Source organism: Pteropus alecto, unplaced genomic scaffold (genome assembly GCF_000325575.1).
Source record: "Pteropus alecto unplaced genomic scaffold, ASM32557v1 scaffold43, whole genome shotgun sequence".
Lineage (NCBI taxonomy): Eukaryota > Metazoa > Chordata > Mammalia > Chiroptera > Pteropodidae > Pteropus > Pteropus alecto.
This window is the reverse complement of record NW_006435764.1, coordinates 3,774,833-3,788,375: the sequence shown is the minus strand read 5'-3', so window position 1 is coordinate 3,788,375 and position 13,543 is coordinate 3,774,833. Positions and strand designations below refer to the sequence as shown.

Sequence of the window (13,543 nt, the reverse complement as noted above, 5' to 3'; positions counted from 1 at the left end):
TGCTGCCTCCTGCTGGAAAAGCGTCAAGGGACAGACCCGTGGCCTGGTGAGGTGAATGTTCTAGACGGGGAGTCAGAGTGGCAGCAGATATCAGAGGCAGTCAGTGCTCTAGAGCAGAGGTCCCCAACCCCCGGGCCGTGGACCAGTACCGATCCGAGGCCTGTTAGGAACCGGGCCGCACAGCAGGAGGTGAGCGGCGAGCGAAGCTTCACCTGTATCTGCAGCCGCCCCGCCCAGCGCCAGCATCACCACCTCAGCTCCGCCGCAGATCATCGAGTCTTCATCTTTGAAGACTCGAGCTGTCTTTCTGAAGCTTCCTCTCCAGTTATCTCTCTCGCCTCAGCTCCGCCGCAGATCATCAGGCGTTAGATTCTCATGGGAGCCCCAGTCCCTGATGCCCAAAAGGTTGGGGACCACTGCTCTAGGGAGATGCCCAGGATTGCAAATGGGGGTGCTGGGGAGCTAGGCGTTCAAGCCCCCGATGGCGCCCAGCTGCCTTTCCAGCCGTGTTTGCTCTGAAGTGCTGCCCCCGCCGCCATCACTCCCGTGTGCAAGTTCTGTCTGTTTCCTGCCGTTTCCAGAGTAGAGGCAGGACTCATGCCCACGAAGCATTTACACGCCCCGTGCACACGCGTGATCGGGCATGCTCGTGGGTGGTGGTTTCCACTGGTACTGGACGGGGGCAGGGCTGGGCTTGTCCTTTGAAGACTCGAGCTGTCTTTCTGAACCTTCCTCTCCAGTTGTTTCTCTCAGGATTGCTCCGACCTGAGGATGCAACACGCAGAAGTCTCGCAGGCCACGCCACAGTCCGGGCTCTCTGGCCCATCTCTGTGGCAGGACGTGTCCCCTGTGTGTGGCCGACACAGACTTGCTGGGAGCGCAGGGTGGGGGGGGGTCACCTGGGGTTCCTGTGGTCCCTGCTGTCTCACTTGGCCAGGACTGGTGTCCCTGGCTGCTGTCGGGGGCGACTTTCGGGGCGAGAGCCCGTCGGGGCCCCGTACGTTTGGCGGGGCCACCAGGCCGAGGGCAAGTCATGGACTGAGCAGTTAAAATTACACGCACCTGTCGCCTGCTGAGCCGACGGAGGTGACTTCCAGCACAAGCAGAAGCAGCGCCCCTGGCAGGAACGGCCGGTTGGCTGTGTCCCTGCCCACGATCTCCTCAATAGTCCATTTTACAGATGAGGAAATTGAGGCTAGTTAGGTTAAGTAACTTGTCCTTGGTCTCCCAGCTAGAAGGTGGCAGGCCTGGAATTTGAATCTAGGCCATCTTGGCTTTTGAGGTCCGCTCAGTCCACTCTCCCTGACATGCGCCTCTGCATGTTGCTGGAGTCTGTTTCTGACCTTTTTTTGTTTTTTTTTTACGCCTACAACATCTGGTCTTCCTAGGTCGTCTCCCATCTAAGCACTAACCAGGCCCGACCCTGCTTAGCTTCCGAGATCAGACGGGATCCGGCTTGTTCAGGGTGGCATGGCCGTAGACACTGTGGCAGTTTTGACTTGGGGTTTGTGTCTGATGGAGCGTGATAATCATTCCATCGGAAAACAGAGCTTTTTCCTTGAAACAGGTACTTTCAAAGGCCTGGTGTTGGGGTTGGATCTCTTAGCATGAGCAAGTCATTAGAAACAGGGCTCAGTATAAAGAAACTGCACTCAGGTGACTTTCTGGGGTCGGGCGTTCTGTGGGGTGCCGAGTAGCACAGCTCTTCGGAGCACAGCTAAGGATGAGCTGCTTTGGGGTGTCCCCACCCTTCCTTCCCACTGCACAGCTGTTGATCTGCAAGTTACGTGCTGGACTGGCCAGGGGACAGGTGTTGTCTGGGCTCGCCCCACCTCTCTGCCACTCACCACCCCCCACCTCAGACTTGGGGTTCAGGGGATACAGTCAGCTGAGCACTGGGGAGCAGAGCCTAAAAGATAGAGAGTGAGGTTGGCACTCGGGCGTTTGGCGTCTGACTCGACCGTGTGACGTAACTTCTCAGAGACGTCCACTTGCCTTTCTTGAAAACAAAGGCAGGGGAGCTTCTGGGGTGGGAGTCGAGAACTGGCCCGCAGGCCAGAGCGCCTGCGTTTGGACCACTCTCAAACTCAGAGTGGTGGTTGCATTTTTAAATGATTTCTAAAAAGCAAAAGAATACTATTCTTTTTTCATGACTTGCGAAAACGATCTGAAATTCAGATTTCAGTGTCCACAAATAAAGTTTATTTTTGTTTTGGCACAAGTAAAGTTTTATGGGAACGCAGCCATGCTTGTTCTTTTCCATGCTCTCCGGGGCTGCTTTCTCGAGCGACAAGGACCATATGGCCACAAAGCTGAAGATATTTACAGTCCTTTTCAGGAATAGTTTGCCGACCCCTATCCTGGAAAATCCGCCTCCCACGCTCTCTCCTGGTGCCAACGTGCTTGGGTGTCCCAGATTCCGTTCCGTTCTGAGTTCTGTTCGGATGCATTACCCTCCCAGGAGTCAGATGGGACCTTCTCTACACCTTGTGTTCTCACCTCAGTAAGGACCCCAGGAAAGGTAGGGACCCTGAGCTGGGCCCAGAGGGAACCGGAGATGTCGGAACACGTGCTCCCTGAGGACAGGCCGCAGGTGTCCGCTCCAGGACATGGGAGGGGCCCAGGCCAGTAGGTTCCTCTTATAGACCTGTTGGATTTGGTCAAGGTCTGCTAAGAGCCACTATCAGAAGACTGCTCTGGGATCTTCGCTGTTAGGGTCTTGATGTCCTGCCAAGTTGGAGAGCCTGTGCAGTGCTCCGTGGGTTCTGTAATCCCTGTGGACCGCCATGAGGGTGGGGAGCGGCTTCCAAGTCACAGGGAGACCCCGCTCCCCAGAGCCGGGCCCCCGCTATTGTGGTAGGTACACCCGGCCCAGCCCCCAGGGAGCAAGCAACTCATTGCTGCCTCCCACCTCATTCTGGGCAGCCAGGGAGTGGAGGCAGAGGTGGGGACAGGGGAGGTCCCTCTGCGGGCTCATTTTCATCCTTCTTAAGCCAGGAAAAAATGTACTCCCTCCCCTAAGTTCCCTAGAGCATGTACTTATTTATGTCTGAAATTTAATTATTAAAGGAAATTAGAAAAATATGGAAATAGAGAAGGAAGAAGAATGGCTCTCAAAGAGATGCTGTTGACATTTGAAATATTAAATCCTGAATCGTTTTTCCTGAACGTGGATTATTTTCTCCGTGGGGTCGATGCACCGCATCCCGGCTCCCACGCCCCAGCTGAGGACCGAGGGTTCGAGCCCTGCGTCTTCACGGGCTGTGTTCCTGCGACACACAGAGCCCCCTCTTCTCCCCCCACCCCCACTTCCTCTCCAGGGGTCCCAGGGCGAGACCCCTTCGGGGCGAGGCTCGTGCCAGGGGTTCTCCCAGGGGCTCGGTGTTCACCACGCACCTTCATGTGTCTCCCCGTCGTGGGGCCAAATGGGGACCAGCACCTAGACCAACGTCTTGGCGCGTTAACCCATCAGCTTCCGTGTACAGTCGACCCTGGAGCAACACGCATTCGAGCTGCTGGGTCCACCTGCTCGCGGGCGCTTTCGACGACTGAATTTTCTCCTGTGCTTTTCTTAATAACATTTTTTTTCCCTCTAGCTTCCTTTATTGTGAGAATACAATACATAATACATAGGACACACGACATATGTGTTAATGCACTGTTTATATGATTGGGAAGGCTTCCGGTCAACAGTAGGCTATTAGTAAAGTTTTGGGGGAGTTGAAGTTATATGCAGGTTTTTGACTGCATTGGGAGTGGGTTGGCGCTTCTGACCGCCGTGCTGTTTGAGGGTCCACGACTGCTGCCCGGGGGGTCCAGGCGTGGTCCCCAGAGTCCCACACGAAACCCATATAATCTGAGGTCCGCCATCCCTGTGAGGCCAGCAGCTCCCCGGCAGTGGGGCAAGGGAAGGATGGTCCAGCCCGGTGTTCGCACCTGGGCTGCTCATCAGAGCCACCTGTCGGGAGCTGCGCTCAGGATCCGCAGCTGGGCCCTGGCCTTCCAGTGCTGACTTGGTGGCCCCAGCGTGGGGCTCAGCCATTGTTCGTTCTTTCGTTAAGTTCCCCGGTTGACGTTCGCTGCCCCCCTCAGGTACAGGTGGAGAAACTGAGACCCACTGGGGTTGCAGGGACGTGCCCCTGGGGCGGAGCTGAGGTGAGGCCCCCGGCCACCCGCCTCTCCCACTTGTCCCAGCAGTTTTGTCCTATGCTGTCTGGTGACACAACCAAAATCTTTTCTGCTCCACATGCTCTCGATCTGTCCTGTGCCCGTGCTGCCTGTAAGACAGAGGGTTCTAGTGTTTCTGATGAGCTGGAAATATAATCTGGCTGCAGGGGGCCTGCTGAAACTCGCTTTCGATTCCGTCCTGCCTCTTTCATCCGGGCCTGAAAGCCGAGGGTTCGGATGTTGTGTTTTTATCGTCTTCCTTTTAACATAAGTGTCTACCGAATCCTCTGTCATCAGAATCACGTCTTTTCTTGTTTGTGTGTTTCGGTTGGTTAAGGCGTTTTTATATTCGACAGCGTTTTTCTCCTCTATGGCTTTTGTGGTCGATGCTTTTAATCAGCACTGACTCTTCAAGAAAGCGGTTTTAGCTCGCACGTCTCAGAGTAAACGGCCGCCAGCGTGTCTGCGGTGGAAAGCACCCTAGAGCCACCGGCTCAGACTCAGAACTAGAAGCACCTCAGCGCCCACCTGGTCCTGGCTGAGCTAGAGACCAGCCCACGTCCCAGTGGGAGACCTTGCCCAGGGCCCGTGGCGCCAGCTGTCCAGCCCTTGGAGACCTGACCCCGTGTCTCGGGGGCAGCCCTGGGCCTCCCTGTGCTGCGCCGGGCAGGTTTTGCTGGTCAGCAATGCCCGGGCTCCTTCCAGCAGGACCGCCCCTGGTCTGAGACCCACACCTTGGCGCCAGGCGGCCACCGCCCGCGGGTCAGCAGTGATAAGGGAGAGAATGCCCGTTTGCCCCGCCTGTCCCACACCGCGCCGAGCCTCAGTGCAGTACGCACACCGGGGCAGGGGCGGCCATGGGGAGAGACCCTGCGCCAGCCTCCGCCCCCCGGGGAGCTGTGGCCCTGGCTTTGTACGATGGCCCAGTGGGGTGCGGACGAAGCCGAGGCTCCTTTCTGGGGGTGAGCCCCCACTGTTGCAGGCGGCTCAGGCGCGAGGCTGCTTCAGACCCGTGTCTCCCGTCCCTCCAGGTGATCAATGTCGACGGGACAAAGAGGCGGACGCTGCTGGAGGACAAGCTCCCGCACATTTTCGGGTTCACGCTGCTGGGGGACTTCATCTACTGGACCGACTGGCAGCGGCGCAGCATCGAGCGTGTGCACAAGGTCAAGGCCAGCCGGGATGTCATCATCGACCAGCTGCCGGACCTGATGGGGCTCAAGGCCGTGAACGTGGCCAAGGTCGTCGGTGAGTCCTGTCAGCCTCCAGCCGCAGGTCAGCTATGCCAGCTGGTGCAAGGAAGAAGCGACAAGCTCGTGGATGCCCTTTGGTCCGTGGGCAGCCCAGTGTGGGGCCAAAGCTGGAGGCATAGTGTCCAGCTGGGGTGCCCCACTCTGGGGATGATGGGACAGGAGATGGCGATAACATCTAGTTAAAGACAGGTAGGCGTGAAGGTGGTGTATTGACCGGGAGTAGTTACGAGGCGGTGGTTATGCACTAGCACTGCTGGTAGTAAGTGTTATAATAGTGGCCAACATTTGTTGAATGCCTGCTGTGTGCCAGGCTCTGGCTAAGTGGCTTAGTGCCCAAAGCAACCCTACACGCTAATTGCAGTATTGCCCCATTGATGCTGGGGAGAAGGAGGCAAGGCCGCAGCCAATGGGTGGCCAAGCTCAGGATTCACGCATGGGTCTGCCACGATCTCACCGCCAGGCTTTGCAGAAAGCTCGCTTAATACAATTTTGTCTCTTTGTCAAAAAGGATTTGTAAATGCAGGTGGACAAGCTGCTCTGGAGAGAGCAGCATCCAGGTGCAATGGGGGATGGGATGTGGGGGTCTCCGGGCTATGTGGGGACAGGGACTCTCCACCAGGGGCCCCAAGTCTAGTACAATATCTGCGTATCAGCAAACCTTTGCTGGATGGATGAATGAATGAATGAATGAATGACCAGCAAGGACCCAGTGCTTACCTTCAAGTAGTTTACAGTCTGGTGGGTGAGACACTCCTTAGCTCTGCTACCAAGTAGATGGGTATAGCTGAGATGTTAGAGGAAGGCCTGGCTTGAAATATGAGGGAGGTCATTTGAACTTGACATTTAAGGAGCAGGTGGGGAGCAGTTTGCCGGCAGAAGAGGCAGCTGAGCACAGGCCTGGAGGAGGCCGTGTGGGCTGACTTGGGAGCAGCTACTGCTTCTGTGTCTCTTGGATAGGCCTTTAGTCCCCGCCTGCATTCCTGATACCAAGATGATGGCATCAACGAGTTTTGTTCACCAGCCACCTTGTAAAACGTGCCCATCAGCCACTGCGGACTGCGGGGCCCACCTGTGAGTGGTTATTTAAAAAGCAAATAAAACCCCAGAGACCAGGAAAAAGATGTATCCATGGGGTGTGATTTAAAGTCGAGAAACCAGGCTCATCTCCCTCCCTCGCATCTCAGGATTTACTGCAAGAGATGGGGGAAGGACTTTTTTTAGCCGAAATACTTAACATTAAATTAGAGCCAATTTTCACAGCACCCCGTCGATGAGTGAGATTAACAGGCTGGCCAAAAATAAACGAGTGTGCTAAGTACCATCTGCTTAAATAAAAAAAGGAGGCGCCTCCAGCCGTCCCAGGCGAATCTGTTTTCGAGGCCGTCTGGGTGGATTCTCAGGCTCCAGTCCTGTCAGCTGGCTGGGACTCCAGGCCCGGGAGGAGTGACTTGTTCGTCACTGTCTCGAGGTGTGATTGCGTCCAGCCTGGGCCAGACCGAGGCCAGGAGGCCAGATCTCATGGGTTCTTGTTCCCTGTGAGCTACGTCCTGACTATGTCACCTTCAGCGACCTCTCTGTGTGTCTGTTTCCTTGACTGAGAAGCAGGGATGGGCTTGCTCCTCCCTCCCAGGCTGCCGTGCGGGGACCTGCTGTCACCGCCACTTCTGTTCCAGGCCACGGCCCAGGTCTCCTTCGTCTCTACCTCGTGTCCCCGTTTGTGTCTGGCGGACATCGAGCCACACGCGGCTGAGGATCCATTGCACCCCCTCTCCTCCGGGCTGTACTGATGTTTAAGGCCTGTGCGTTTACTTCCAGGAACCAACCCCTGTGCGGACAGGAACGGGGGGTGCAGCCACCTGTGCTTCTTCACGCCCCACGCGACCAAGTGCGGCTGCCCCATCGGCCTGGAGCTGCTGAGTGACATGAAGACCTGCATTGTCCCCGAGGCCTTCCTCGTGTTCACCAGCAGAGCCGCCATCCACAGGATCTCCCTTGAGACCAGCAGCAACGACGTGGCCATCCCTCTCACGGGCGTCAAGGAGGCCTCCGCGCTGGACTTTGATGTGTCCAGTGGTCACATCTACTGGACGGACGTCAGCCTCAAGGTACGTCTGCTGGGTCCCTGCGCACGCCTGGCCCGCGATGGGGCTGCCTCGTTTTTCCTAAAGAACATATTGATTGTAACTCGAATCGAGCCAATAAAATATTAGAGAATCTATTTTAATAAACTAGCGTGAATGAGCACAACGAGCAGATCGAGACACACAAATGGGCTTTTCAAGAGTGATTGTATGTCCGTGAAACGTTTGTGGCACTGTCTTTAGATTCACCCCACCTTCTCCCTCCCCAGGGCCCTCCTGCTTTGCAAACACTTTCTTTATTTATGGTGCAAATATAAACATCCTGGATACAACAGGATTTGGCAGGGTTTGGCAAATCGGTCCATGGGCCGGCCTCCTCCTTTTGTAAATAAAGTTTTATTGGAACACAGTGATGTTCACTTGCTTATGGATTGTCCAAGCCTACTTTTATGCCACTGGGTGGAATTGTTGTCACAGATCCATGTGCCCAGTGAAGCCTAAAATATTTACCATCTGCCCCTTTACAGCACGAGTTTGCCGACTTCGATTTCTAAAGTACAGTATTGAATAACTGACATAGTTTAATTATCTGTGTTTTATTCTACCACTTACATTACATGTCTCGTAAAGAATTTTCTGATTTTAAAAGTCACAAGCGTTCACTGTAGAAAGAAAAAAATAGAAACACATAAAGGAGGAAATAAAGGTCACCCTAACCCCACTAGCCCAAGTCAATTTTTGCTGACATCTCACTGTATTTCCTTCGAGTTTTTTTCCTGCGATGGTGTTTTTCACAATTTTAATCATGCGCTACATAGAATTCCATATCCTGGTCTTTGCACTTAACATTATAACAGGTATTTTTAACCCATTGTAAATTCTTTAACGTAATTCTTTGAATGTGTAAAAATTCCCACTGCACAGCTGTTTCCCATTACGCTTCAGCATTTCCTTATCTTAAATGTTCGGGTTCCCAACTCTAAACAGTACCGCAGTAAGGAGCATCTCTGTGTGCAAAGCCTCTTTTGTACGTTTGCCCTCGTAAAGGACGGGTTTATCTGTGAAATGCAGCCATTAATAAAAGGAAAAAGAAAATAAAAGAGAAAAAAAATTGGGAAAGCCTGGCGTGTCTGGCTTGGGTGTCCCTCCCTTCCCAGCTCTCTGCATCTTTTATGTTTTTATTAGTTCCCTTGGATGAATTTCGGGAGGAAAATTACCAGGTGGAAGGATACAACTGTTTTTAAGGATCATGATGTTTCTATAATGTATTTTTATTTAATAATCACATAAAGTATAATTATTTACTTTTTAAAATAAAACACATACGTCAATGTAGCCAAATTGTTTTTTCTAAAAAGGTTGTGGTTTGCTGCATTTAAAAACTCTCGTGCACACCACGAGCGTGTGGGAGGAGACGCCCACCCCGCCTTCAGAGATCCAGTTCTTAAGGGGAGATGGCAACATCCATGAGTCAGGGGTAGAAGTGGAGGGAATTAAAGAGGGAGGAAAAAAACCTCTCGGGTGGTGGTGATCTGGCCCCAGGTGCGGTCAGTGGCTGCTCCAGGTGGCCGAGCATCTCACGGTTAGGTGATCAGTTGTCTTCACGGTTAGGTGAGCAGTTCCTAACCCGCGGCCTGTCTCCCCCACCTGCTCCCAGACCATCAGCCGCGCCTTCATGAACGGGAGCTCGGTGGAGCACGTGATCGAGTTTGGCCTCGACTACCCGGAAGGCATGGCTGTTGACTGGATGGGCAAGAACCTCTACTGGGCAGACACTGGGACCAACAGGATCGAAGTGGCCCGGCTGGACGGGCAGTTCCGGCAGGTCCTCGTGTGGAGGGACTTGGACAACCCGAGGTCGCTGGCCCTGGACCCCACCAAAGGGTAAGGGCCGTTTTTGTGTGGCTTGGGTGTCCCCTCCCAGCTCTCTACATCACCCGGCACGGCGATGACCTGAGGCCAAGGTGGGTGGCTGCTCACCTGGCTCTCTGTGATTAGAGCAGTACTGACCGTCAGCAGTACTGACCCTTGGAGGTCATCTGGTTCATTTCACAGAGGGGACACAGGCTCAGAGCAGAAGGAAGGAAGGAATGGTGGCCACTTTATTGTGCTCCGCGTTGGGCTCTTTTCTGTGGGTTGTCCCACTGCATCATCCAGGGGGCCTGAAGGGGTGGGCATCTTTGTCTCTGATTTTACACATGTGGAGACAGGCTCAGAGAAGCTGAGTGACTTAGCCAAGGTCACGTAACCAGTTAGAGCTGGGCTGGGCCGAGAGTCCTGTTCTGGGCTCCTTCTCTCGCCCTGTGTCACAGACTCCACCATCTCAGAGCTGGCTCTGCATGCTATGGCCGAGGCTTATTGCTGTGCTTTTGTCTGTTGGCGGCCTGGGCCCTGCTTTGGCACCGAGGCCAGAGGGGTCTGATGTGAGGTCTTTCTCTGCACTGGAGTTTCCTGAGCTGCTGACACAGTCCTCACCCCATAAAGCATCAGCAATGTCTTTGGAGCACCCCGAAAGCCCGCCTGTCTCATGCCCTGTTAGGGCAGGAAAGATTTCTGGATGGCAAAACAAAGAGAAAGAGCTCCAGGTTTTAGCAAAAGGGCCGCTATGACGTGCACAATTCCGGAACGGGATTTTCCCGGGGCTGCCGGGGTGCAGCGGAGCTGTTTGAATCCCGGCCCTCAGGATCTTGAAGAGGGATCTGACATCCCGCTTTGCCCACGTTCGTCCTGGTTCCTCTGTCACAGCAGACCTGTCCAGCTTAGTTAGCGTTTGTCCCCGACAAAAGCATCCCAGCCTGGATATTCCATTACACGGTCACCTCGTCTGTGTGCCGGGTTTGTCTGTCAACTGGGTGATCACACTTACCCTGCAGGGGAACTGTGGTGGGGATTCAGGTGACAGGAGGTTGCAGGGTGAAGCCCCTGGACGGATGTCGGGGTGGCGGGGGCTCAAGGGTCTCACCTTTTTCCTGCTTCCTAAAGGATGTCGTGGATGCGGATTCCTCTGAGATGTGGAGGGCCAAGCCTAGGAGGTGTCACCCTGCCCTGCGGTTACAGTGGACACACCTGAGCGCACCCTCCCCTTCTCCCCGTGTCTTCCAGCTACATCTACTGGACCGAGTGGGGTGGCAAGCCGAGGATCGTGCGGGCTTTCATGGACGGGACCAACTGCATGACGCTGGTGGACAAGGTGGGCCGGGCCAATGACCTCACCATCGACTACGCCGACCAGCGTCTCTACTGGACTGACCTGGACACCAACATGATCGAGTCATCCAACATGCTGGGTGAGGGCCGGGCACAGGGTCACCCCTCAGCCCCCTCTGCGCTGTGCTCTCTGGCCTGCGAGTCCCCAGGCCCTACAGGAGGTGTGGACAGGCCGCGAGTGCTCATCCAGCCTCTCCCTCTCCCGGGGGGTCCCTTTCCGCTCTGTGCCGTTGCTGTAGGCAAGTCGACAGAGGTCCTGGCGACCGCCATTTTCTGCTCATCTATTGAGAGCCGGGTCCCAGCTAAACCCTGAGCTAGGACTCGGATTTGACACTACGCTACATGGCATAGGTTTTCACCAACGGGGAAACTGAGGCCGAGAGAAGTCACAGGGCTTGCCTAAGGTCACAGAGCGCCACTCAGAGCCCAGGGTCACCCTGAGCACTTCCTATGTACTAGGCATCGTTCTGGGACCATTCACAGGCCATACCTGACACCCTGGGATTGGGGGGAAAAAAATCCCACCTTGCTCCAAGTCACCCAGCAGTAGGGGCAGGATTTGAACCCGGAACACCAGCTCTGGGCTCTGTACTGCTGGAGGGGCACGGGTCTGTCTGCACTCTCCATGACGCGCCTGGTGACGGGGCCACCATGTGCAAAGAGAGAATCTGGCTTTCTCCCTCATGGCTTCTACTGCCGCTCGTGGTAGCCCTGGAGGGGCACGGGTCTGTCTGCACTCTCCATGATGCACCTGGTGACAGGGCCACCACGTGCAGAGAGAATCTGGCTTTCTCCCTCATGGCTTCTGCTGCCGCTCGTGGTAGGCTTGGCTGTGCCCATTTCACAGATGAGGACCCTGAGGCAAAGGTGGGCTGAATGGCTTGTCCCAGGTCCTGTGTGAGGAGAGCTGGAACCCCCAGTGTCCTGGGCTGCACTCTCCACCCCCAACGCCGACTGTCCTGGTTTTCGAGGCCAATGGCCAGTTTCGAATGTGCCTTTGAGCCCGCCACCCTGCAGTGACGCTGGTGCCAGACGAGAAGCCATCACAGCGCAGCTGGGGTTGCCCGAAATCATTAAGCTCCTTAATTACCCCAGAGTGAAGACACACTTGGACGGAAGCCAGCGAAAGCGCTGGGCGCTCACACGACCTTGCAGATCGAGGGTGGCCACGTGTGTTGGGTCTGGCTGTCACTTTGCCGGAACATGTTTCCCACTTAATGACAGGTGTTTACTGAGCACTTGCTAACGTGAGGCCCGGCGTGTGCAGGATGGATAATGACGTCCGATGTTAGAGCCGGGCGTGGAGCACGGACCTGGGGCCTCGCTGCCTGCCCTAGTCCTGGCCCTGCCACGTATTCACTGTGTGACTTTAGCCGAATTACTTAACCTTCCTACACCTTGGTTCCCTAATGCTGACAGTACCTTCCTCTTAAAGCAGCTGCCATGCGAATTAAGTGAGATACTACGGGTAAAAGCTCTTCTCACCGCACCTGGCTCACAGAAGGTGCCCTCTGAGTGTTTAGTTGCTGGGAAACTGCCTGTGCCCAGTTCAGGAACCCGGGTTTGCGTGCGCGTGCGTGCGTGTGCACGCGTGTGTGTGTGCGCGTGCATGCGTGCATTGTGTTTGTGTGTTTGTCAGAGGCATAAGGCAGCATCTTTGTTTAATAACTATTGTTTTCCTAATGACGAAATCGATTTAGAGAATGTCCGAAAATAGAGAAAAACAGGAAGAAAATTTATAATTATCAGTAATTTCACTGCTCAGTGGTAACCAGTATTCACGCTGGTGTATTTCTTTCCAGTTTCAAAATTTTTAATTGAGTTTTACAGTAATATTCTTAATCGTTACAGAGATTTCTTTTTACTTTTAAAAAATAATTTTTAAAACATCATTTCACATTCTGCCACGTGAAATTTCTGTTCCGCTTTCTCGTACTCCCGTGTACGACGAGCCTGGTCTTAACATCGTGAACATGTTTTCACTGGGACCATTTTTATGATGAAATAGAACATGCGTGCAGGAGCCTTCACGTGACACAGTTTGGCAGGTGAAGACTTGGAACCGCACCTGGGTGGAGGGACATAGCCGGTGTGTTGCCCAGGCCCTCCGCGTGCTCTCTCCCTCTCCCGTGGTGCAGCCCCCGTGGGCACCCTTCCCATTGCGCCCTGTCCTGCCTGGCTCTGAGCTGGCTTGTTCACCGTTGTACCCTCAACGCAGCCCAGGGCTTGGCGCACAGTAGGTGCACATAGTGTGCTCGGTTTGCAGCTGCGCTATCAGGTCACCAGGTTACCCCTGGTTTGATTCGCGAGTCCTCCGCTGCTGGCGTGTGGGGCGACTGCTGCCCTGACCTCTATCTCTGTGTACTAGCTTTGCGGTTCTAGAACTTTCTATGGATGTGTTCGCACAGCAGGTGCTCTTCGGTGTCCTACTTCTTTCAATCTAATGACCGTGAGATTCGCCCTCACACTGTCGATCTTTATCGCTGCGTCATTTCTGTCACGTGAAGACCCCACCGCCTTTTCATTCATTCTGCTAGTGACCATCGTGAGGGTCATTTCCAGCTCGTGGCTGCTCTCGCCGTCTCGTCCCTGCTGCGGTGACGCTGCGTGCGTGTCTCTGCGGGAGGGTATGGGGCTGCCCGGGCATGGGCCTGCGGCACATCTGGCTTCGGTGGATCCTGCTCGTTTTCCAAAGCGGTCGAGCGAGCTTTTTGGCCCTGATGCGGGTTGCCAGGCTGCAGGGTGAGCCAGTTCTCCCGATAGGGTGCCCGGGGCTGTGGCTGATGCCCTGCCCGTGTGTCTCCACGCAGGTCAGGGGCGGGTCGTGATCGCCGA

General features: G+C 54.8%; 1 protein-coding gene and 1 pseudogene across 1 annotated transcript in view; one reads left to right on the top strand and one right to left on the bottom strand.

The window, feature by feature from the left end:
- LRP5 (LDL receptor related protein 5) overlaps nt 1-13,543 on the top strand; it is a 72,691-nt gene that overhangs the window by 32,707 nt on the left and 26,441 nt on the right. The window contains exons 7-10 of the mRNA XM_015588817.2: nt 5,199-5,415; nt 7,236-7,525; nt 9,159-9,385; nt 10,604-10,788. Of these exons, the coding sequence (XP_015444303.2) occupies nt 5,199-5,415; nt 7,236-7,525; nt 9,159-9,385; nt 10,604-10,788 (919 nt within the window). The remainder of the gene's footprint in view (nt 1-5,198; nt 5,416-7,235; nt 7,526-9,158; nt 9,386-10,603; nt 10,789-13,543) is intronic.
- On the bottom strand, nt 1,364-1,482 carry LOC112479242 (annotated as a pseudogene).